Raw genomic sequence first — 25,189 nt, forward strand, 5'->3', positions numbered from 1 at the left:
GAACTTCCATACAAATACAACATAAATCCCACAGAATCTCTACCAGCCTCTAAAAACAGGAGCTTTTTAATCTGGAATGCTTGTTTTGCAACCATTCACATAACTGTCATTTGATTTTCTTCACAATTACACATCCTATTACAGCTACAGTGGACCATAGTAGAGTGTAATATGGTTGTATTTTGCAAAAGCCAACAGTAGTGAGCCAGCCAGTGTGGTTTGTGATGTGGGCAGCCCCAGCTCCAGATGACTTACCACGCTGCGGGTGAACTTCTCCAAGGAGGTGCGGCGGCCCTGTTCAGTGTCTGCTGGCTGCTGTTTGGGGGTGGTGGGTAGGGATAGGTAGGGGGGTGGGTAGAGGAGGGGATGCAGGGTGAGGGTTTGGGGTCAGGTCGGGGTGCCGATGGGGTTGGGAGTGATACGGGTAGTGAGGAAAAGGGACGAGGCGGTGCAAACATGAGCGCCAGGGACAATGTGGAGGTTGCAGTTTGGGAAATGGAGTGAAATTGGTGACAGGCCAGCAGGGGGAGTAGTGTCCAAACAGGAAAGGGCAGAAAGGCTTGCATGAACAGAGGCAGCTGTGATTTGCTGAAAAGCTCCATATTACACAGTAACTGCTAACTGACTGTTTGCTTTGCTGTGCAAACCACATAGATACTCTAGGTATGAGTCAAAAATTGTGATAATGATGATAACATCTCAGTTCTGACTGTGCATACCTATATATGAACCCAGAATATCTTAGATTAATATGTATATTGATCTATTCCTTTGCTTTTTAAGAACAGCAAAGAATCAAACACTAGGAGAAATGAAACGAGAGAGAGAAAGGCATGTAAAGAGTGGAGGCGAGATGAGGGTCGGTGAGTGCGGCTCACCTTCTTTCTGGCTAACAGGAGGTCTTGGTAGATGTTGGATCGCAAGAAGCGTGCATAGCTGTCACTTTTCATTAGCTTGAATATGTGCTCCTGGAATAGAAGGAAAAACTGGTGAGTAGTGTGAGAGTGTGTCAGCCTGGGGGTTACAAATGAGAAAAGGGAATAAAGAGGAAAAATAAAGAGAAGAAGAGAGCAATGAGGCGGGGAGGGGGTGATGATGGTTATGTAATAGTGGTCAGTGTGTGTGTGTGTGTGTCGGAGGGGGGGGTTGATGCAAACTAAGCGCGTTAACATGAAAGGCGGAGTCCTGGGAGACAGCGCTGAGTAATGTCCTGCCAGCGAGAGGCAATCGCCTTCACACAACACAAACCCACTTTGAACCTGAGGAATCCATGGTGAACCGAGCGCGCAACCTATTCACGGACATTACCCGCCTCATTAGGCCCTGGCAACAACACACTCCCCCATTCTTCTGGTCTCCTCTCACTTTCCATTTGTCCATCCCCTTCTCATTCACTGCTGTAACGTGAGCGGGGTGGAAGGGTTCAGTGTTCCTGCCAGCAAGTGGATGAGTGAAATAATAAATGGCTGTAGTGTGTGTTATCAGCAGGGAAGAGGTAGAGGATAAACCCACCTAAACTCTGTTAAGTGACCTCTTTACTTGCAGAATAGAGCTTACCCACCTTTTTAGGTTGGCATACATTTTTACGACTTAAATTTATAGTACACATCATAGAAAATGCTATCAAATTAATGTAAGGTATATGAGTATAGGAAAAATGAATGGTTTCATGAAAATGTCATTGATTTTGTCTATATTGGTAGTTTTCCATTACTGGCTGTAGAGAAGTGTTGGTTACGTCTCTGTGTGCGTGTTTGTCTGTGGTGTTTGTGCAGGTATGGAGGCGCAGGTGTGTGTGTGTCCATGCATGCATGAATATGTATGGGACATTTGAATCCCACTGACTAAACATCTGTGATGTAGAAACAGCGGTGTCCACCTGAGCGTCCTCGAAGCTGTATCGTCCCGGGTCTTTGAGGTTCTGGCTGGTGCGCTCGTAGCTGTGGGAGTCCAGGTTGATGGAGCTCGGCGCTCCCTCGGCCAGGAACTCCTGCCAGATCTCCTGGGCCCTGGAGGCCACTTCGTGAAGGGGCCGTCGCTTCAGCTCCTGCACCGCCAACCAGAACCTGGGCACAGACAGCGCACATCAGTGGGCGCATCACATTGAGTCAACAACCTCCCCAAAAGTCCTCAAAAGGTGCCCTGAGATAGTTGAGTGGCTACGTCCCCCACTTCTCTGGAACCACATCTGTGCCCTTGATTTCTGTCAGAGCTTTCTCACCTGTGTGACTCCCCTACTCTTTCTCCCGTTCTACTTTCCCACTGTCTAAATAAAGAATGAAAATGCTGAAGGTGAGTGCACTGCCCTAAGAGAGGGAAAAGAAACATTCCTCAAAAGATGTGAGGTGAAGCAGAACTGCGGAGAGGACTATGGTACCTTAATAGACACTACTGAGTCAGACACAGCATGAGGCTCAGTCTCACCGTAGGTTCTCCGAGCTGAACTCTGACTCCAGGAACTTGAGGAACTGGTCCCGTCCGACCGGGTCCTTCAGCGCCTCCTCCAGAGAGAAGCCCCACTTCTTCACACGCTGCTGGCTGGGGTCACGGCTGCTCAGAACAGAATAGAATAGAACGGCTTGTTGTTTACTGGACGTTTTCCCCTCATGCAAATTAGAGTGAACAGTGAGGCCAGCGGGTCAGCATGCAGTCAACCTTTAGTTGTGCCATCATTTGAGATGAGATCCAAACAGACAGAGGCCCTTCCTATTTGGGCCAACAACAGCTTGTTTATCACCCGAGGCCTGTACACTCTACCTGACCTCAGCGTCAGTTGGAGGCATCATCACCCCTCCTGAACTCTCTACCCGCATCCCGACATGGCCTCACCTTGCCTCCATGTCCCAGAAGGAGGTGTCGTCACTGATCCAGGGGTTGGAGGGTTCGGTGGCTGACACAAACGGGTCATATTCCATAAACTGCTCCGTGTAGCCCATCAGACTGTCGGCCACTTTGGACACCTTCATGCAGTGTCTGTCCAGCTGGATGTTCAAGAAGGTGATCTGATGGAGAGAGAGCGAGAGTAATGAGAAAGCTAAATAAGGTAACGCCTCATCAGTCAGTGTCCCCGACTGTCATTATGATGGATGAGAGAGGCAGACCGGTGGTAATGACCTATGGAGAGCGCTCTCACACCATGAGTTACCTCCTTCTGAACGTCCTCTTTGGTGGCCTTCCTGGCGGGCTGGGAGGTGATGTGGACCGGACTCGGCTGGCTCTGGCTGTCGTCTGGTACTCCGTACACCGACTGGAGCGGGGGAGGAAGAGTGACATGTTGAACCTAACTTTGTTTTCATGTTATTGTGCTGTTACATCTCTAGGATCTCCGGAAACTGAAGAGATATTCACCATTTGGAAAAACAATGGCGCCTACGCCTAATCCATACTGAATGACAGTACAAAATCAAAACATCACAACTTATTAGGGTACGTTTTAAAAGATAGTAGGTAATGTAAGTTATGGTTGGCAAAAATGATAACCGACTGGATGCTCTATACTGTAGATATATTGGTTGATGAATCTAAGGCAATAGAGTTTTTTTGTTTCAAAACTGATATATAGCGTTTTGGAATGGAACTCAAATAATCTGTACTGAAAACAAAATTGTCATGGATCATAACAGTAGTTTCCTCTGCCAGCTTACCTTTTTTACCCTGTGTGGATTCCTCTCTCTTCGGCACTTACGGATGTCCATCTCTGTTGTGTTGACACAGCCTGGCTGTGAGAGGAAGAGAGGGGGAGAGAGAGAGAGAGAGAGAGAGAGAGAGAGATAGAAAGAGAGAGGGAGAGAGAGAGAGAGAGAGAATGAGAGAGAGTGTTTCTGGGTCAGATAACAGTATTTCTGCAGCATGTGCTGTCTCCGCCTGCCTTGGTCACACAATGCAATGCTGTTTCCCTATTCAGCACTGCCACAGTGACAAAGGCTGGTATGCAAACTGACTGGCACCAAATCTGATTCTGCTACCAACAACAAAACAAGCCTCTGCTGAACCGTCTGTGGAGCTGAACCCTCAGTTTTCAGGCTTCCTCTTTCTTTCATCTCCACTTTAGCATTTTCACACCACTGCCGCATCTGTCCCTCTGTTCCATCTATTTACACTCATGTCTCTCTCTCTCTCTCTCTCTCTCTCTCTCTCTTTCTGACCCTTTCAACCTCGTTCAGTCCCAACTCACCACTGGGCGATGGACATCCCAGAATGCCCTCTCCTGGCTGTCCAGGATCTTCCTCTCCGCCTTGTCTTTCTTTCTGTCGATCCTGGGAACAGATGTCAAGTCAAAACTTTACAACACACATAAACAAACACTCTCTCTCTCTCTCACACACACCCGCGAACAATTCCCAAGGAATGGAGCTGTGCATGCAGGCCACTCATGCTCTGTGCATGCTCATTTCAAATACAGCCTTTTAGAGTACTGCACCTCTGAAAGGTCAGGTCAAAGAGCATAAAAACAATAAATCAGGCCTAAAAATTTAGTCTCTTTCTCTCTCTCTCTCACACACAGACACACACATACACACTGAATACACCCATGCCAATCCCATTGACAGACCAGACTAGAGAGCAAAAAGCTTAAGAGTGTGGGTCTTAACCTGTCTGCTCGCCTCACCAAGCAATGCCTGGTTTTGCCGCTGGTGGGACCAAGCTCTTACATAACTGGCATTTACTGATCGGCCCTTGCTTGGCCTAGTTTGCTCTCCAGATCATGCTTTCTCTGTTACCTCCACTTGTGCACAGACAGCAGTCACTGATCAACGGCACGACTGAGTATTTCAAAAATAAGGGAGAAAAGTACAGTAGTGGGCTATCCTCTCTCCTGTCCTAACCAAATGACAAGTGGGATTAGTGCTGTGCTTACACATGCCAACCACCAGATGGAAGTCTTACAAAGAGATAGAAGTCGGGGAAGAATTGTGTGTATGCCAGAAAGAAGTTTACACAAAGGAATACTTGCTGTATTTAATGTATGTGATTCTGCACACAAAGCATGGCACAGAAGCAATGCATTGTTTATGAGAACAGCATCGGCCTAATGCTCAGCTAACCCTGCAAACAAAAGCATTTTTTCTCTCTCTTGGGGAAATAAAACTCAAATCATGCATGTAGCGAAAGGTTAGTGAGTGTGTGTGTGTGTGTGTGTGTGTATGTCAAGTGAATATATGAAAAGGTTTAATCCACAGCGCTCTCACATGTGTGTGTCACAAGTTAGGATGATATTGAGGTCATATGGTGATGTTTTCTGATTCACATGGATGTGTTTCCACTCACTTGACTTGCGCCTCAGCTTGCATGAAGATGAATTCCCACTTCCTGGCGAAAGCCCTCTGCAGCCGGGCAAGGTTCTCCTGCGAGAGCCAATCAGGCATTAAGGGGACAGGACACTTGAATTCAAGGCCTTCAGACGACCACATTATCCTTCCGCCCAGATGAAATGCCATAACTTGAGATGAGACGACACCTCACTAACATGCCCCCGAGCAAGTCACTCATCCACTGTCACTATACAGGACAGTTTTGAAAGTAGGTAGGCCTATGCATTTTTAAATACATTATTAATACTCACTGTATCAAATGTTTCTCCTATTTCCAGGTACACCTTTTATTTGTGGACTACTGAATGTTTAATTATTTTGTTTAAATGACTAAATAAGTTAAAATTATACAGCTTTGATTTTCATTATTATTATTAAAAATGCATACCTACTTTTAAAACACTTGGTATATGTTAAGTAAGGTTTATTTATTTATTTTTTTTAATCTCTTTATTCAGGAACATTAAAATATAGATTATCATTAGGGCATTTGTGCTCTACCAAGTAGCATACAGTGGAGAGCGACTGATGTGAGACTGGGAGTGGATGATTTCCAACAAAGGTCAAGAGCCTGACTCATACCTACAGTACAGTACATAGTGTGCACCAGCCCTCTGAGCCACCACACACAGCCCATGATAAGCATTAAATCAGTCAAATGTAAAAAAGCTCAAATGTCAAATGTAAAAAAGCTCAAATCAAGCTTCATAAAGCTCTATAAAGCTGCATTATATACACATGAAAACTGCATACTAAATGCTGTGTCCTTAATAACACCACCGACAAGCATCTGTCTAAACACATGACCTCATTACAAAGAGAGAAAAAAAACTACCAACTACCAGGCATGAAACAGCGAGAGGAATGAGGCCTGGAGGCATAAAGTGACCTGAATAGCAGAGAAAGAAAGTCTACTGGACAATAGTTGCAGAGTGATTTAGAACAGTAAGTGTGGTGGATTGCTATTGTATTATGGCAAGTAAGGCTGGACGAATAAATCGGAAGAGAATACAATTACAGTAATGCCCCCCTGACATTGTATTGATCTGTTGACACCAAGTATAGATATTTTAGTTTCCATTTTATGACCAATAAATTACCACACAATGTCCTGTCAAATTGTGTTCCTGCAAATGAAAAACAAGCTTTAAAAGACTGCATGGCAGTCTGTAATTTAATAATGGCTTTTTACTCATAAGAATGTATTTTGTCATTTTACTGGCCGCCCCAGAGCATATTAGTTCAGCTTTTTTTTTTCTTCAGTAAAGTAAAAGAAAACAAACAAACAAACAAACAAAAAATCACAATATAATCATATTATGGACCATGCAGGGTGATCAAATTGAATTGGGAGCTCCCTGCCAATTCCTAACCCAAATGACAAGGTACTTACAGCCTCATAGTCAGCCAGCTCAAGCCTGGCCTTATTCTGCATGGTGCGCTTGCACAGGTAAATGGCTGGAGAGAGAGAGAGAGAGAGAGAGAGAGAGAGAGAGAGAGACAGAGAGAGCAAAAGAAAGGGCGAAACACAAAGTTTTGTTACAATGAAACAAAAAGCAACATTTTCCCTGCTCCACTAGCTTCAGGATGGTGGTCATTTTTTATTGAAGCCTCAGCTGTGTGAACCAACACTAATGAATGTGTGCTGTGACTTATTGGACCAGGCAGGCGATGTTTTTGTCATTGTAAATAACAAGCCTCAACTAAATGCCATGCAGAGACCCGTGGATATGGCCATATATCACTGAATGTCCCTTTATTTTGGCGGGCTAATCTTATCACACAGGATTGGCTTCAGCAGGGGATCCTCGGGGCCAGACACACACACGCACACACACACGCACACACACACACACACACGCACACACACAGAGATACATTACAGGGAATGGCCCCCTGGATCGATACTGGACGAGTGTCAACAACAGATCTACAGTATAGGCTGAGTTTCAGCTGTGTGTGTGTGTGTGTGTAGGTGTGTGTGTGTGTGTGTGTGTGTGTGTGTGTGTGGAGGGGGGGTGGGTGAGAGACAGTCGAAAGCAGTGTGACTTGCTTGGAGAAAGAAGCAAAAATGGACCAGAGAGTATGTGACTCACCATAGTCTGTGTTCTCAGGCTCCCAGCAGTTTGAAGGCCAGAAGTACGGAGACTGGTGAGAAGAGAGGAAGGCGAAATGAAAAAGTTTATTCGCTCATATAGTAAGTATTGCATTTCTGCCCACTCTATGAGCCCAGATAAACAATGTTATAATAATCTCCAATATGAACAATATGAATGCTGTAATCTCATTTCCCCCCCCCCCCACACCCAAACTCCCTCTGCGCTCATCTTCCATGCTAAGTCAAAAGAGGATGGGCTGTCTGATGATGATCAATGACTTCCATGCGCTCCACATAAGTATCTGGGGAGGAACGGTAGCTGTATTCTCTCTATCCATATTTAATTGGCTATTGCAACTGATATTACAGATTCAAAGTTCATTCCCTAGCCCATTAATTATGGATCGCTCAGATCTATCATGCATTCTTAATAGTGGGCAGAATTAGAACATGGTGGTACTCGACCACATATTTCATTTCTACTATTACTCAAATGATAATTATACCCAGAACAAAAGGCCGACGCTCATGAATGTGCTTTGCTGGAGTGCAACTGTAACAAACGGAAAGGTTAATGCGCACTCGCTCTGCTTTTTAGTCGTCATTTCAACTCGGAGAGGATCAAAATAAATACGATTTTGCCACTGTGTGCACAAATCAGCAAATTTGTCACCAATGAAAGCGCAGGAGGCAGTTGTCATTGAATCTGGGTCTTCTACCAGCGTAGTACCTATTTATAGACGCACGGCACTAGCACACCAAAAAACCCCGTCACTGTTCCTTACACAGAGACTAGCCAATACATTTCAAACGCATCACGGACTCTTTTTTAGTGGTTCTTCTGACGTGGGCCTGTTGCATCATGACAACATCAGAGCGAGTATTTTTAGCCTCCGCTGAATGAGCGAGGGTGACACACACGCGCGCAGCCCCCTCCCGCCACAGGCACATAATGGCTTTTAATCTTGGCCAATAGAGGTGTAGATAAATGGATTCTGAGGTAGATGGAAGGGGAGGAGCAGCGGAGTGGGCCGGTGACACGGTGAGAAAGCGCAGAGCCAGCGCGTGCAAGCCGGTTCAGCGCTTCCCATAGGAGGAGCCGGCCTGCTGTAGCCATTCTCGGCCGGATTAGCATGCTAATGGCCCGGTCGCAGCGCGCCGGTGAGTCATGGCGGAGCCCGTAGCCCTCAGTGGGACCTGTCAAAGTTCATCCCGGATCAGATGGAGCAAAGTACACCCCTCCAACCAGCTGGTAGGCCCGGTGCTGCAGCCCACCTCCAGCACCGGAGCAGCGTCCAGCGAGGATATGCAGCGTCCGGTGCGAGTATTGACCTTGGTGGGGTGAGTAATAGGCTTATGGAGGATTGCTCACGTTATCCTCACACAATAAACATATCCCACTGATAAACTATCGTCGTGTCATTATTCAATAGACATTAGTCGTTCAAAAGCCTTCTAACGCATACACCGAGGGCGTTCCCATGGCAGAGCTTAGTGCCTTACTGCAGTGATTCCCAATCTTTTTCATATAAAGGACCCCAAATGCAGTACATATTAGGGCCACGGACCCCCATTTGAGGGGATTTTGTCTATTGGACCCAAATCTGAGAACATTTTTATTGTTGGATATGATTTTGTCCAGAATTCCATGACTACCTGTATTGTAGGTAGAGAGATAACAAAGAAACTATAATCAAAATAGTCATTCTTCTACATTCTCTAATTGTGTTAACTTCTTGTAAATGAAATAATGGTGAAAGTTAACAATTCATCAATTTGCCGGGGACCATCTGGAACCCCTTCAAGGACCCCTGGTGGTCCCCGGACCCCACATTGAGAACCACCGCCTTACTGTACCTGGAAGCGGTAAAGGGTCCCGTCGTCTTTCAGCGTCAGGACGTGGTCAGAGATGGGGAAGAGGTAGCCCTGGGCAGCGACCAGGCTACCAAGGTGGATGGCTTCAGCTGTTGACAAGAGACAAGGACACACAGGTTGGGAGGCGGTGGGAGGGAATCGCCTTTCTCTTCAATAGAGCTGTGCTGTAGTTACTGATTTCTCAGCGGGCATACCTGCATCCTCAATGGAGAGGTTTTTCATCAGCCACTGAACAATGTCCGCTCCTGGCATTCAGAGGAAGACGGCAGTTAGAAGTGGCATCACAATAGCACAACCGCAACAAGGAGTCATTTCTACAAAAGCGTCAATCCACGAACGCAAATTAGCTTTGAGCGAGTCTTTGTGATTCCGCATTGTTGATGCAGTGTTAATGCTAGAGGGAAAACAGAATACATGCTGTAGTGCTATAAAGCCGCGGTTCAGAACCATCAAAGCGGCGGGTCAAAGCTGAGTGGGTGTCTATATATAACATGTACAGGGAGTTTGCTGTCTTTTCTCTGTCTCGGCTCCTGGACAGCACAATATTTGGCCCAGGCTTGCTGCTTGGCAGAGGCTGTGAGAGAGAGTGAGGCCATCAGCCCCGGGGAGACATGCGAAGGAGTGACTCAGAGAGAGAGAGGGAGTAACCCCCCCTCCAACACTGTTGACTCATTCATACACATGCACACAGGCGAGCAGACACACACACACACACACGCAGGCATACGGTTCATACACACAGAGACACACACACATAGAGAGATGTAGCTACTCTGTGCTGCGACAAGGGCAGCATCACACCATCATCCTCGGTGGCTAAGGTCTTACTGGCAAAGACATCATCTGCCTCCAACTGCAGCAGCAGCAATTTAAATGAGCCCAAAAGGTCATATTTGCTTTACTGATTCTGACTCGCTCGTTTTCTCCGCGCTCGCTCGCTGTGTGAGGCAACAAAACACACTCACACACACGACTGCCAACACATCAGGTAAGGCAAGCCGTCGTGCAGAAAGACACACACATACATGTAACCGTAGCACATCTATACACGCGCTCACACTCGCACATATACACACACATGCACCCACACACACGTACACACATGTGCACACATAAGGTTACGAACCTGATACCACACTTGGGATCTTGGACAGGAAACTTTTGACAGTTCGGATGGCTACACCTCCTGCTTTCTCATCTTGTATTCGCATAACAATGTCTTCAATCTGTGGGGAGGACAGAAGGAGGTCATGTTTAATGCTCGAATGAAACAACTCACACACAGTGTTGAGTTCTGTTCTCAAGGGAATCAAAATTCCTCGCAATGATAGAAAGTTGAGAAAGAATGAAATCCTCCATTGTGAGGACATTTTGTCCGATTTTACCTAAAGATTTTGCCTCACACGTGTCACTCCATGTCTGGAGCATCATGTTGTCTGCCATGCTGAACACATCATTTAAACATGTCTGCTTTTGATGATGATATAAGGTGACGGCCAATAGGACGTTCCCATCTACGAGGCTCGGTGTGAAGTGCCTCAAAGATGGAATGGGCCCAGATCAGCAAACCATAATATTCCCACACTGCAAAAATATCTCCATCTTAACAAGTTATTTTAGTCTATTATTGAATCCTACAATCTGAATTTTCTTAAAATAAGTTTCCAATGCAAATCAACTTGTTTCAAGAATTTCGTAGAATCAAGTGTCATTTTCTTGATAGTAGAATTGTGACTTTTTTCAACATACTGACACTGATTGGTGAAACTGCATTGGAAACAAACACACCACATTGGCAGAATTTTTCCCTTGGTTTAAGAAAAATTAGGTTTGAAGGCTGAATATGAGACTAAATGACTCATTATGTGTGAACGGGGTATAAATCAATAGAATAGAATAGAATAGAATAGAATAGAATAGAATCGAATAGAACAGAACAGAATGGGGCACTTGAATGCATAACATGGCCGCGTCTGTGTATTGTGGCGATTTATCAAGCCCAGCTGTATAACAAGGGCTTCGGTCAGGGAGCTTTGGCCCATTGAAAAAGGCTGTTACAGCTATTCCCCAGAGGCACAGATAAACATCACACCTCCGACGCAGCCAGAGCCCCAAAGACATCACACATCAGCAGCCTAAAATTAGGCTGCTGATGTGTGATGTGTGCCACTCAGCCACTACACAGGGGACAACAACACACAAACAACCACTCACCCACAGTCACTCAAGGACACGGACACACGCACAGGGACACACTTGGTACATACAGAAATATTCATATAAACATGCACACCTCAACACATATACGCATACTGAAGTGCTGAAAAAAGTCAACCATATAGCTGTGCTCAGGTGAAGTCCTTGAACTGGTCATTTATGAGCAGAAGCAGTCAGGTTAGGTCATGTATTGATGTGAACAGGCTCGGTCAGTGCACTGTGCTCCCTGCTGCCTCAGGCCAGGCCTGATGGAGTCTCCCACTAGAAATCAATCACCATAAAAAAGAGCCTGATTTAGCACGCTTAGCCGTATTATCCAGAGCCCACCATATAGCCGCTCAGGTTGCTGCACCGCCCATTAAATTCTTTATGGCTCCCCATGCATCTGTATAGTAAGTAAGCCCGCTCTGATGCTCATACACACACACACGAGCGTATACAGTGGTTAGGCGGATTTCAAGGGTTCAGCTGAGCTTATTTGATATGGCCCCTATACGCTCTCGGATCCTAAAGAAGCAATTTCTGTTTACTCCTACCTCCCGTTAACAGTAGGCTACGGCATGTTAACTCCTTATCCCACCACCTTTACAGGCAACTTCAGTGAAAACACGAGTCGCTGGTATCAGAGGCACTCGGAGCATCACCCTGCGCTGTAGTTCATGTCATTCCAGCTTACTTCTGGACCCTCTCTCCCCTTTTTTCTCTTTCCTCGCTTTCTCCACCTTTCATCCATCATTTAAACTAGCAGATCTGTCCGTGAACTCCTTCCAGCTGCTCTGTGTGTGTGTGTGTGTGTGTGTGTGTGTGTGTGTGTGTGGAGGAGCAGACTTGAGCCAAGACACCAAGAGAGCTTCAGCAGTGGCAGCGGGCCGCCCAGCATGCTGGCTCTGCCTGTCCTGGTGTCTCTATTCCACAGAGCAAGTGAAAGAACTGTATTCCTGCAGCGATAACCACGACTAGCACCTTCAAAATCTGGGTTTTACCTGCAGAATACGGTAAAACGTTGGCATTGCGCATAGAGCTTCTTATCAACTCTATACCCATAGACGTGGTCTTTTTCTTAAGCCCAGTGCTTTCTGATCTTCTTTAATTCTGCATGATCTTGTAGGCTTAAATGAAACACGAAGTAATAACTCACGAAACCTGGTAGAAATAAGTTCTGTTATGCTATGCCGGCTCGCCCGAATCCAAGAAACCAGCCGCCCTGGAGAGAGCCAATCTAAGCCCATGGGCCTCAATCAGTGTAGCAGATATCCTGCCTTTCTGGCTGCTTTGGTTTCGAATGAGAGGAGTAGAGAGAGAGAGAGAGAGAGGTGGGGGGGGGGAGTAAAGGGAAACAGAGAAGCAGAGAGCGTAGCATGCTATATTTACTCTGCCAGCTTCACAATCAAAGGTAATCATCCTGCCTGGCAAAGCATTTAATGGATGATTCACACATGCTCCCCATAAATCTACTACAAAACACCTGAGTAACACATTCTACACGTATATGGATTTAATAATAGACATAACGCAGAGGGGAGAGGGGGAGAGAGAGCTGTGTGGCAAGACAATTACCATTCTCTCGCCATCAGCTTGAGAGAGTGTCTTGGTATGAATTATTGAACATCCACTATGGAGAATTACTGCCTCGACTCTGTTGATAAATCTCTCAGAGGGAGGGAGAGAGAGAGAGAGAGAGAGAGAGAGAGAGCAGCACGCAGCATCTGCCCTCTGTGTTGTGAATAGAGCTCTTGGTATTTTAGGCCCGCTTTCGCCTACATGTGAGCGTAAACATTTTACAGGAGCACAATCAGCCGGCAGATTACCAGCGAAACATTCCAATCAATCCTTTGAAGACAAACCTTCCGCTCAAAACAATGAGGGGGAAAAAAGCCTTCAAAGCGGCTCCACTCGATACAACACCGAGCGACTCCGCGCACCCTCCTGAGACACAACAACATGGGAAGGATTAAGTCCTTTTGTTCTTGTGTAATAATGGACCTTGGACTGGGTAGCGGCATAGAAAAAGAACTCATTATCTCCCTATAGGATGACAGCGGACAAGAAGTGCTTGGCGCGGCTACAGAAAGTGCGCGTCGTATCTCCTGGCTGTGGAAGCTAATGGTGTTTGCAGCTTGGTGTGGAGGGCTTTTGAGAGCCCAACACTGCTGCTAGCCTGCGATAACAGCACTTTGCCCCTCGCCACCGAGCTCTATAAACGGTTATCAGAAGAGCGTTTGTATGGTGTCACTGTATATTTGCATTTGCAGTGCCCGTGTGTGTGTGTGTGCAAATTTGAATCAGTGCATGACTGTGTGTGTGTGTGTATCTGGGGCCCTTTGTCATCTGTCCATCTTATCAGTAATGGCTCTGAAGGCCCAGGCAGCCAGCGCAGCACTAACACTCCGCTCTGCCACCCTTCTGTATGGCAAATGTAGGGGGGGGGCGAAGGTTTGGGGAGAATGGGAGGGTGCAGTGAGGTGAAGTACATGCAGTACAATACTAACAAGTGAGGCCACCAGTTTATGAAAAGCAGTTACTTCACTTTAAAGTCAGGAGAGGACATTCAGTGGATAATATGACTAAAACAGGCAGAGCGGAACTATGGAGTAAATCGCTTTTCCGACTAATTGAAACCCGCTGTCCTTTTCCAAAAATGGCCAGAGATGAAGCTATTAAAAACTGGCCCAGTCTTCAGAAATGAGACCGCCGCTGCTAAAAGATGTATCAGGCAGTAATAGGGCCATTAATGATTCAACAGTCATCAGTGGACTCAGACATACTTGTCATTGTTGAAAGACATTTGGGTCCGTGAGGAAAACGATGGGATGGATGTCCAAGCGGCGGGCAGCAAGACTAAATGTCTGACCTACTTTCTAAAGAAGTGTGGGTCTCTTCTTCTGGGAAGTTTTGTGCCAATTCCAGCCGGTTCATATTGTATCTAATACAGTTCATGCTGCACTGTAGTTTTAATATGATGTCATGACTGCACGTTACAACAGTGATCGTATATATAAATCCATATATTCTGTCCTATCCACAACTTATTGGGACGATGCACCTAAGTATTAACTTCTCTCAAAAGTACACAACCTGTCACACACCACTTTTGTGTGCCACTCTGACCTCTGCGCCATACTGGGTGCATAATTAAGTGAGTTCCAGCTGGTGTGCTGTGCCCTGGGGAAGGAGGTGAGAATAAGGCCTGCTGGAGAGAGAGGACCCCCCCCCCCCCGCCCCCCATCCCTTCCACAGACTGCTGGGCGTTAGCATGCCGAGTCATGATGAGGGAGCTGTGGGAGCTTCTCTGCTGGATGCGAGGCACCGAGGAGAGACTCTGTCAGAACCCGTGACAGGCCGCGCAGAGAGCAGCGCGGCAGACTGGAAAAGCCCCGCCATCCGAGGGTGGTGGTCGGAAAAGTTATGCTGATTCGGAGACGTGCGACTGAATCCCATTTGCACACGCTCGACCACACACGTACCGGCTGGCGCGTTTGTTATGCCTGCGAACACACATACACATCCGTGCATATGGGCACAAGCACACACACGCACGCGCAAAGACACGCAGATTTAATTCAAAGCCCTTGGCACTTCTCATCATCATTACCAAAACCAATTTACCTGCTTTTGTTAATATTGCGTTTCAGTGATGCATCAACGATGTCCAAATGCCTCTGAAAGAGACATATCCACTGATCCATTTCTATTCCAAATTGCCATCTCCACAGGAATACCCCCCAGGAAAAAAACCTTTTCTTTTTTTGCGATGAAAGACTGTTTTCCCATCAACTACCGCAGCTGAAAAATGCTTTTACACTCCAGTGAAGCCATTTTCCCTTTGCCAATACCTTTCATACAGTGTATAATCCCTGTAATCATTAGAGGCGCTGGATTGTAAATGCACTAAAGTTAATTGTTCATGTGTGGAGAAAACAAAACGTAATCACTCAAATGCTGGTTCTCTGGGCTACTGGTTTCGAGAAAAGCCTGCTGAAGGTTAAATGTATGCTAGAGCACATGCCTGCATTGTTCTGCTGAAAGCTTCTTTCGGGTTTTCTTTCAAAGCTCGGGGATGAGGCAACACATAAGAGCATCATGAAGCTACTGCGGCGTCAACTTGGTTTCCTGTCAGCAAAGATATAAACACTGCAACATAGCCACTGACACACGGTGCCATTATTCTTCTATACCTGCAAACCAGACCAAGTCAAATGTTTCAGTGACATTCTTTCCTCAAAGTCAAGTGGTGCCCTGTTAATTCATCTGTAATGCACTCACAGACCGGGCATCGGCAGTTCTCCTTTGCTTGAGTAGCCATAACAGTCATTCCTAATTGAGAGCCTGTCCTGACAAACCGGCCCAGAGGTACGGGATTCTAAAAAGAGTCCAATTAGCCGCCGCTTGATTGCCCGCCCAGCTGGATGGTCCACAGGGAGAGAGGCTGAGATCCAGAAGGGTCCAATTGTGATTCTGCACTTCGCTCAGTACCAGTCAGGGATAGACAGAGTGTTGATGAGGATGTTTGTCGCTTGTTTGAGCCAGTTGAGGATCCCTTATTATGGAAACTGACGCTGGTGCGATGTAGAGATGTCAGAGATGGGATGGGTGTGTGGTGTGTGTGTGTGTGTGTGTGTGTGTGTGTGTGTGTGTGTGTGTGTGTGTGTGTGTGTGTGTCTATGTAGATTCTCAATCTCCATGGCAACACAGAGGGGAGAGGAACCAAGCAATTAAAAGTTTCTCCAGTTCTCCTCCAGCATGGGCAGCCAGCCAGCTTGACTAAATTTACAATTACAGATCGAGTTTGTAGGGAGGAAGGGCTAATCTAGTTGTCAGAGCTTTCTAACTCTCTTTTTTAAAAAGAGGAATTAACAAACTCCCTTGTATGCGCCACAAAATCAAAGGATGCAGACGGAGATGCTTAAAATCAAAGCCTCGGGATTGGCAACACTGTGTAAGATACTTGCAAGCGACGGCAGATGGAGATGCTTGGCTGCGCTAGGCTAGGCTAAGACAGGCTATACTCAGGAGACTATAAGCCTACCCACAGACCACAGTGACTCATCAGGTCACCTTTCTGTTGATGAGACTCAAGGAGGACGGAAAAAGATCATCTGCCCTCTTGTAACTGTCTGTTGTTAGACACTCTATGGGTTGCTAAGGGCTTGAGTGCAGGGAAAACAGGAGTCTGTTCCTCTGAATAGATAGTCCACTCTTTAACAAAGTGCCCTACAGATACAGGGGCTACTTCTAAGAGACATTGTCTAAAATGAAGGGCACTCTCGAAGGGCATCGGCAATCTCAAATTCAACAAATTACTTTTTATAGGCTGCTTTTGCTCTGCTCTGTCAGACTCTATCTGAAATGCCTATTCCATTTCACAATGACAAAAAAATCAACCACAGCTACAAAAATCCACAGAAAAAGGTCATTTGCTCCAGAGGGACAGAATCACATCACCTGTGGTTAACGCCTTTGCAAGAATTGCCTTAGATATAATTTACTAACAGTGCAAAACCAGTTACACAGCAGCTAGTGCCTTAAGCCCCAGCAAACAGCTCTCACACCACCTGCATTCTGAGTGCCTGTGGGACTGTAAAGGTTTGGAATCTAATAAGGTTCACTGTCCTCGGAGCTGCTGCTCTGTAATTAGGGGAGAAGAGCTAAGGAAGGCTATTTGCATGTGAAGTAATGAAAAACAACAAGGAAGGAGAGGTGGACAGGACTGAATGAGGCTAACAGACTGCCACTATGCCATATCTGCCTGATTTTCACGTAGGAACCTCTCTTCCCTCTCTTAACACGGTGAAGACCCCGGGGATGGTTTTCTATCTGTTATCGCTTTCCATTTCTTCAACCAGCCACCGCCTTTCCCCAGTCTCTCAGCCGAGGGAGAAATCTAAGATAAGTCTCACTTCTAAGTCGCAGCATGCTCGCCTGTATGCGAGACCAGGCTAAGCTGCTAAAATGTGAGGGAAGGCAAAGTGCAAATCAACAATGGAGCGACGGTGTCGGGTGAGAGGCAATGGATAACACTGTTCTATTTTGAGGAGGCAAGTGAAGATGCACACTGCTCAGATCCCCTATGTGGGCATCAGCCTGGACGCAATCTCTCTGCTGCTGCCAATTTAGGAGCTGTGAGGCCACTGAAAGCTGCTCTTACTCACCATTACTGTCTGTGTGAGAGAAGGGCTACTGAAAACCATCACTGCTCTCACTGACTGTTATGCGCCTACTCAAAATAGCAGTGGTAATTGTCTATTTATCTACGTAGGTGAGTGGCTGGGGTAAAAAGACGGACAATGCCAATGTCAATGTCTTGCAATGTCTCACTTGTAAGTCAGTGCATGCTGCTCTGCATGTCAAAGGCAAAGCTGGTGGAATTTGCATGAGGCGCAGTGGCAAAGTTTAAATTCAAGTTTAGTTTGAATTTCTCCACTTTCTAAACCAAGATATCTTCATTTTGGCTTTATTTCCGGGGCGCTCCACAAACTAATCACGTAATAATTTCTGCAGGAGGTTGGTTCGAGGTGGTGGTAAAACCTCAGGACCATCTGTCTGTCTTTGATGTCAGCATCATCCCTTGACACACCACTCCTGCCGGTCCCAATTCCTCGAGGCTCAGTGGTAATTGGGTTAACGAGAGGATGTGTCATCAAGCCCAGGTTTGCCTCACCCTCACTGGGCCCACAAGCCTGTTCTTGATGTCTGAGAACACAGGAGACACACACTGTCACTCAGGAGAGGAGAGGAGAGGAGAGGAGAGGAAGAGGAGAGGAGAGGAGAGGAGAGGAGAGGAGAGGAGAGGAGATGCTGTGGTAGGACTGGCTTGCCAAGGAGGACGGCCAGGGAGCGATCATGCCAAATGAAGCCCAGTCAATGTCAGTGACCCGTGGGTGACTTGATGAAGGACTGGGGCTTTGGAAGCAGATGACATAACTGACCCTTCCCTTGTGCTCTACTAAGATGTTCAATGAAGATGCCAATTCCGGAATATTCACATTAGTATTGACAGACACAAGCAAGAACACGAGCCAGATTTGATGGTTGTCGATACCCAGTCAAAGCTAGTCTTCTATCCTCTCTCCAATCCTTTGTGGATAAAATACTATTGATGTATTGGCCGATATATATATATATATGTAGAACAATGATACTTGATAGGGTTAATGTAACCACAAAGGACATGGTGCTAGTATGATGGGCAGTGGTTTGAGATGAGTAACAGTCTCTAGTAACAGTGAGATGTAAGTGGAGGGAAGGTCCGTCCACCCCCATCTCTGCTGGACTCCATCCATTTGAACACAAACACAGATGCTTCTTTAGCCAAACTGTTGAATGGATAATGTGCGTATGAGTGTGTGTCTGTGCATGAATATGGGCACCACGTACTAGAGGCACTTTGCAGCCAAACGATGCATCACATCTTAATCAGCTTAGCCAAGTCTTGATTTAAAGGAATGTTTTTTTTTTTTTTTTTTCTTGACTTATGTCATCATTCTATGATGCCATCTGCTCCTAATTCCTTCTGAACGTCTCTCAGGAGAGAACGCCTCTCACACAATCATGACTGCGTTTCATCCCCGGCCACGACAAGTAAAAATACACGTTTTTTACCCCAGCTCAGAATTATACTATTCCTTATCTCTGTTCCTCATGTGTTCCTATGCTCACATGCAATCAGTGAGTAAGAGAGGCCCTTGACCTTTTGAAGACACATGGATTTCCTGTCATGGCTACTGGTATAACAGAGGATTTTTATAGCTCTGCGGTGTATCATTAAGCTCCATCCCTTCCCCCTTCCACCGTGGTGTATGACAGTCACCCACACACTACTGTTACTGCAGACTTGATGTCCCTATTACCTGTGTCGGCTCTCTTCTTGAGTGTTAAAATGCTGACAGGCTTTTAGGGCCAAGGAGTGTTACTCTGACAAGAGAGAGACTGAGTGAAAAGGCCTGTTATGAACGAGAGGCAGGAGCACAGGGGAAATGTGCCTCTGGACCTAAAGTGTACAGATCCTTGGAAACTCACACAAACCAAGCCTGCTGTTAAACAACAACTGGCACATTTCACCCGCAGTGTGCTGTGCAGCAGTCAGCAGCGTTAGGATATTGTGTTTTTTTAACAAAAATCATCTCAACACTGGCACGGCGCTATGAAAACACCTCTGTTCTTGCTAGGTGACAGATTTCCCATGCTGGCAATAAAGCCTTGTTTCTTCCAACTCACGGATATAGGTAATGAAATTCAGCAGGCTGGGCTGACAAGCGGAGGGAAAATCTCATCTCATAGTGCCAGGGGGCAGCAGGCGGCTCCACACACCTGTGATGTGCTTTGCTGCCCTCGGCCCCTGGGGGACGACTCCTCTTCCTGATAGGGACCTGAGGAGGGGATGTCAGCAGCGCTGGCCTTTGTCACGCTGTCATCCTCCGCCTGACACGCCACTCGTCCAATTATCATCCTCTAATCGTCTTTTAATAAAAACTGAATGAGGCCTGAGGTGGCGGGGGGTGGGGGGCATGATTGCATCACAGGGTAAAGACAAGTGTTTGATAATAGGATCTGTTACAGAGCCTTACCTTAAAGGCTGACTGCAGGTTTGGAGTAAAATTAATGATAAAATCAATGAGTAATAGTATGCGGATGCTGGATATTTTATGGCAGCAAATCCTTACTCACTGCTGATTGATTATCTATAATGTCAATAGAACACCTTCAGCTCAAATGCTCAACTTTGCTCATTAATCTTTTATTATTTTTTATTGATCATTGATTATCTATCTTTTATTCTTATTCACTGATTATCTATAATGTCAACAGACCACCTTCAGTGCTAGCTAATGCAGGGCAAGGCAGCAACCAAATGCTCAACTTTGCTCATGAATCTTTTATTCTTTTACCTCAGGGGAGCCAAAAATGAACCATCTATTATGTCCACAAAGCTAGAATTTGCAACCTAACCATCGCACCCCCTTGAATTATTGAATAGGCTTCCTAGAAAGGGACTAGCCATGCTGTGATCTAACATCCTCCCACTATATTTCAAAATGAAGTGCAGTGTCCTTTTCTGTGTTTCTCCGTGGCTGGATCCTATCTGTGTGTGACAGCTGGCTGTAATTTAGCGAGGGTTTGTGAAGGCGAATAGCTCGGCTGTACCTGCCTTAGGACTTTGCACATCGCAATTATCTTGTTATTTCCCTCACGAAGGCAACTGCTAAAAGCACTTTTCTGGGAAGGGATTAGGATATTTCTATCAAAAATCAGGGAGAAAACACTGGGACATACAGATCCGAAAAAAGAGAGAAAGAACAAATATTGGACTCTCCGAAATTTGAAATGTCACTGTCTCCCCACAGCAGTGCAAAGATTGCAGATGGTCTTTTTAAACTCTAGAAAATTAGGCCTCTATTTGGGAGGCAATTTTCATGGCGCAGAACGCTGATGACCTCGTGTTCCTCTGGTAAAATCCTGCACAGGCTTAGACAGTGATTGTAAAAAGACCATGGTCTGTTTCATACGGAGATTTAACATCTGCTAATCCTCCTACTTTCTTATTATGCAAGTGTATTTATAGTGGATGGATACTAATGTGCGAGTTGAAATGGGAACAAAAAACCTTTTTTTTTTAATATGCCATTTCGCTTTGTTAACAGAGTGACTTCCATCTGGGCTGCCACAGAATAATAACTTTTTTCATCGAGCTAAATGTCATACTTTAGCTCAAGATCGTGGTTTAGCTAACAGTATTATAGAGAGAGAGGTAAATAGAGAGGATTACGCTTATCACGATGTGACCCCAAAAGAGATCTGCTGCTTTTCTATAAAATGGACACCAACACATCACAAGTGAATCACAATGAGATGTGAGCATCAATAGCCTCGGCCTGTATACGGTCACAGTTGCTTCAATAGGATTGCATGGCCTTCCGTGACACCATACACACACATACACACACACACACCCTGCAGGTCACTACAGCTTTCAAGTGAAGTCTGCTTGCTTGGGAAATGTCCTTACAGTATTCTCCGCTCCCAAAATGTTGCACCCAGACCGGCAGCAGATGAAGAGCACTTCATTCATCAACATTTTATTGCGATATTCAAACCCTGAGCGCTGCTGTGGAAAAAAAAAAAACAATGTTTATGAATATGTGCATTTGCTTCTTACTGCCGGCTGTGCCTCCAAAGCGTGGGAATAACCACATTAGCTTCTTCTCCTGTTACCACCCAACTGCAGCATCGTCAAAGCCTCTCTCTGCCCCGAGCCCCATCGATTCCGATGATTATTATGAGCTTAAAAGCTTCGGCACTCCCTTCCTACTTTCTCTCCCCTTTATGAAGACTAATCTCCATTTAAAGAGAATGCAACGGTGTCAGATTCAAGGCCGTGTGCATGTGAGCGTCTTAACAAATTAATCCCATGATGCCTCTGAGAGGGAAGGTGGACTTAATAAAGGTTTGTTTCACTCTCTGGTAGAATGTATAGGATACCTGATCTCAGAGGATTCTCATGTATGTGCACATGAAATTGGAACGTACTAGTGCAAATCCGCATCGAGCCCCGTGTCCCCATGGATGTAAATAGCTAAGGTATGACCCAAGTCCAACAGCAGGTCCAACCTTCATTAAACTAGAGGCTACAAGACCAGAGTCCAGGGTCTGCGTTTTCCCTTGCTAAGGTTTTTTTTTTCTCGCTCAGTCCGATGAAAGTAATCAGGTCTTTGTTATGGATTTGGCCACTGCCGTATGAGTTATTGACAGAACAATTGGAGTGGAAATGGGAGTCGGCACACAGCAAGGTCTCCCACAAGGACAATTCTATTATTTTCAAGCTTCCTAAAGGAGAAAATCTGCCGCTGTTTATCTAACTCACTCGCACAGTGTCAAATGGTGCAGCCTCCCTAACTTCACAAATTCAGTTTGAAGCTACCGGAGGATAACAGTCTTACTTTTCGACAAATTGGATGGCACTTTATGACTAAACCGGACACATTTTTCCACTGTTGTACAGCAAGTTGTAGAGATGTTACAGCTGAACTGAAGAAGCCCAAGAAGCAGTTTGAGGGGTTGTTTGGACCAGGGCAGGGAATGATTTATTGGGATGCAGGTCCATGCTCTGGAGCAGGGCCAAATGGTCTGGTATCTCCAAGGGCTGTTTAGTCAGATGAGCTGGCCATGGTGATTAACATTTGGGCCTGGGTGACTCATCCGTGCTTCATCCGCAACCCAGAGACAATTATAGAGAGCCACACCACTCCAGGAACAGACACTCCATCATTACCTATGGTTCAACACTGCACAGATGACACACTGTCTCTCTCTCTCTCTCTCTCTCTGTCTCTCTCTCTCTGTCTCTCTCTCTCTGTCTCTCTCTCTCTCTCTACTCTGAGTCAGGCATTCTATTTTAAGGGAAACTCATTTCTACCTATCAGATGTTATTGTAAACAATACTAAAGGGAGTGTTGGCAGATGGTGATGCGATTGCATTGGTAAGGTTGCTCAAAGGGTTTCATGATCAGCGCAGTCCATTTACAGCCTCGGTTGTCTGACAAGCTGTAAGCTGTATGGCATTACAGTCTTTGTCTTTGTCAGCGGTAATTAACAGCCGTTTGACTGTCATGTTTGACTCACAAGTGTATGTGTGAGACGAGATCCTTCTCTGTTATTTTTCATTTGTTGAGAACTCATACTTGCAAGCCTTGAGAAGAAAACGAGCGATCTAACGAGGCATTCAAAGATTAAAATTTGAAATTGTGCAAATGTGTAATTGAGAAATGAGTATGCGGCTGTCTTTTTTTTTCTTTTTTTTTTCATCTGAAAACTGTACTGTACTGCATCAGTTTTATTCAGCATATAATACATTCTCATCACCAGCTGATCGTCCAACACAAGAACAAAATATACCACCAACAAAGAACTGGCAACAGTGACAAAATACCAGCCCCTTTTCTTTGATTAGCAGTGTAGTGCAAGTGAAAATGGGACAAGGGGAGGCGAGAAGCATATCTAGACAAGGTCCCCAGAGGTTTGAACAAGTAGGAGTTAAACTAGCTGCCAGAATTGAAGCGTGAAGAACGTAAGCTTGTGAGAGAGGAACAGCGGAGCGGCAGCCTGCAATGGCAGGGTCAAATTGTGAATTTAACATGACATTGGAGCGAGAGGCAGCTAACTTCCACAGACACGCATCCCACCCTGTCGCTGAACTGAAGAGGTATTCTGTTACACATCAACATTTAAAGAGAAAGAAATCTTCTCATCTTATGCTCAGGGACAGCTTTTGTAAATTTGTTGATGATGTTGATGATGGTTCAAATAATTTAGCAGTTTTTAAAAATCACTGAATCGTCACACACTTACGCTTGGCTTAAATATAAATGCTCTGTGCACCGAGGATCTTTGTCTCTGATCACAAGTGTATTGTTTTTAACGTTCCTTTTAAAGTTGACATTTTCCAGCCATAAATGGACCATCCGATGCCGCATCCTTAATGATCAATCGACTATTAAATTTTCATCAGCCGAATTGAGTAAAAGCAGACTTATGGCTCATTCTGCCCATACTGTACGCACAAATGATCTAGTTAGCCGCTTTAATGACCCATGCTCATCAGCCTCCCTGCACCCTTGAAAACCAGATCAGTTCACATTGTTAATCCATCTCCGTGGCTTAATGACGCAACACAGGCCCTAAAAAGAGATCGCAGAAAGGCTGAACACAACTGGAAGAAAAACCTACAATTGGAAGAAAAGCTACAAATCTTTTCTGAAATTATGAAAGACTAAATGTTCAAGTATCAGAATGTGGTTAAGGATGTAAGAGTGGAGTTCTTGGTATTCTTTACCAAAAAGCTAGAAAATATAACACTCCATCTACCCTCCTGACCAGTACTTATTTGATACGTTTTAAGCCACTTCAAACTTGCCTAAACTGTTCCCCACATGAGGTGCTCTACCTCTCCACTTGATGCTGTTCCCACAAAGTTGCTGTCTTTGATACAGTAGGTCTTGGCATTTTTTCTCTTCTAAATTGCTCTCTGGCCACTGGAATGATCGCCTCTTGTTTTGAGAATTCAATAGTTCAACCCCTTCTGAAGAAATCTAGCCTAGATCCCTCAACCCTTAAGAACAATATGCCTATGTATACACTGCTATTTTTATCAAACGTTTTAAAAGAAGTCGTTTTTAGTCAGTTGTCATCTTTTTTGAACTGCAACCTTTTTAAGAAATCCCAATCAGGTTTTAGACTGCTACATGGCACAAACACTGGCCTTCTCAAAGTAACGAATGACCTCCTCTAACAGCAGATGCATGAGATTGCTCAGTCCTGTTCCTTTTAGACCCTAGTGCAGCATTCGACACAGTTGATCATGCAATTTTAATTGACCGCCTTAAGGACTGGGTGGGTATCTCTGGCTCAGCACCGAGTTGGCCTAGATCCCACTTCTCAAATAGAGCCTGCTCGATTACAATAGGCAATTCCTCATCTACCTCGGCAGACATCACCTGTGGGCTCCCTCAGGGCGCAATTCTAGGCCCCGTTGTTTTCTCCATCTTCATGCTCCCACTTGACAACATCATTCATGAACATAATCTCTCTTTCCATTGCTACGCAGATGATACTCAGTTATATCGTTCAAGTGACTCAGACTCCATGAACACTCTAAAGAAATGGCTCACAAGAAGTGTTAGATGTCACAGAATTT

The 25,189-nt window shown here is 45.5% G+C and overlaps 1 protein-coding gene across 6 annotated transcripts in view; it reads right to left on the bottom strand.

Moving 5' to 3' along the window:
• The window catches only part of LOC139931667 (regulator of G-protein signaling 6-like), a 31,735-nt gene that overhangs the window by 127 nt on the left and 6,419 nt on the right, over window positions 1-25,189 (bottom strand). Inside the window, exons 2-15 of one of the 6 annotated variants that reach the window (XM_071925235.2) lie at window positions 10,412-10,511; window positions 9,480-9,530; window positions 9,268-9,374; window positions 7,409-7,460; window positions 6,706-6,770; window positions 5,269-5,345; window positions 4,175-4,256; window positions 3,645-3,719; window positions 3,146-3,247; window positions 2,920-3,002; window positions 2,425-2,550; window positions 1,880-2,066; window positions 879-968; window positions 256-312 (exon numbers count right to left, since the gene is read on the bottom strand). In XM_071925235.2, coding sequence (XP_071781336.1) covers window positions 256-312; window positions 879-968; window positions 1,880-2,066; window positions 2,425-2,550; window positions 2,920-3,002; window positions 3,146-3,247; window positions 3,645-3,719; window positions 4,175-4,256; window positions 5,269-5,345; window positions 6,706-6,770; window positions 7,409-7,460; window positions 9,268-9,374; window positions 9,480-9,530; window positions 10,412-10,511 — 1,254 coding nt within the window. Of the gene's footprint in view, window positions 1-255; window positions 316-878; window positions 969-1,879; window positions 2,067-2,424; window positions 2,551-2,829; window positions 3,003-3,145; window positions 3,248-3,644; window positions 3,720-4,174; window positions 4,257-5,268; window positions 5,346-6,705; window positions 6,771-7,408; window positions 7,461-9,267; window positions 9,375-9,479; window positions 9,531-10,411; window positions 10,512-25,189 lie in introns of all 6 variants that reach the window. The other 5 variants (XM_071925233.2, XM_071925232.2, XM_071925236.2 and 2 more) reach the window with 5 other exon arrangements.

Source organism: Centroberyx gerrardi, chromosome 17 (genome assembly GCF_048128805.1).
Source record: "Centroberyx gerrardi isolate f3 chromosome 17, fCenGer3.hap1.cur.20231027, whole genome shotgun sequence".
Classification (NCBI taxonomy): Eukaryota; Metazoa; Chordata; class Actinopteri; order Beryciformes; family Berycidae; genus Centroberyx; species Centroberyx gerrardi.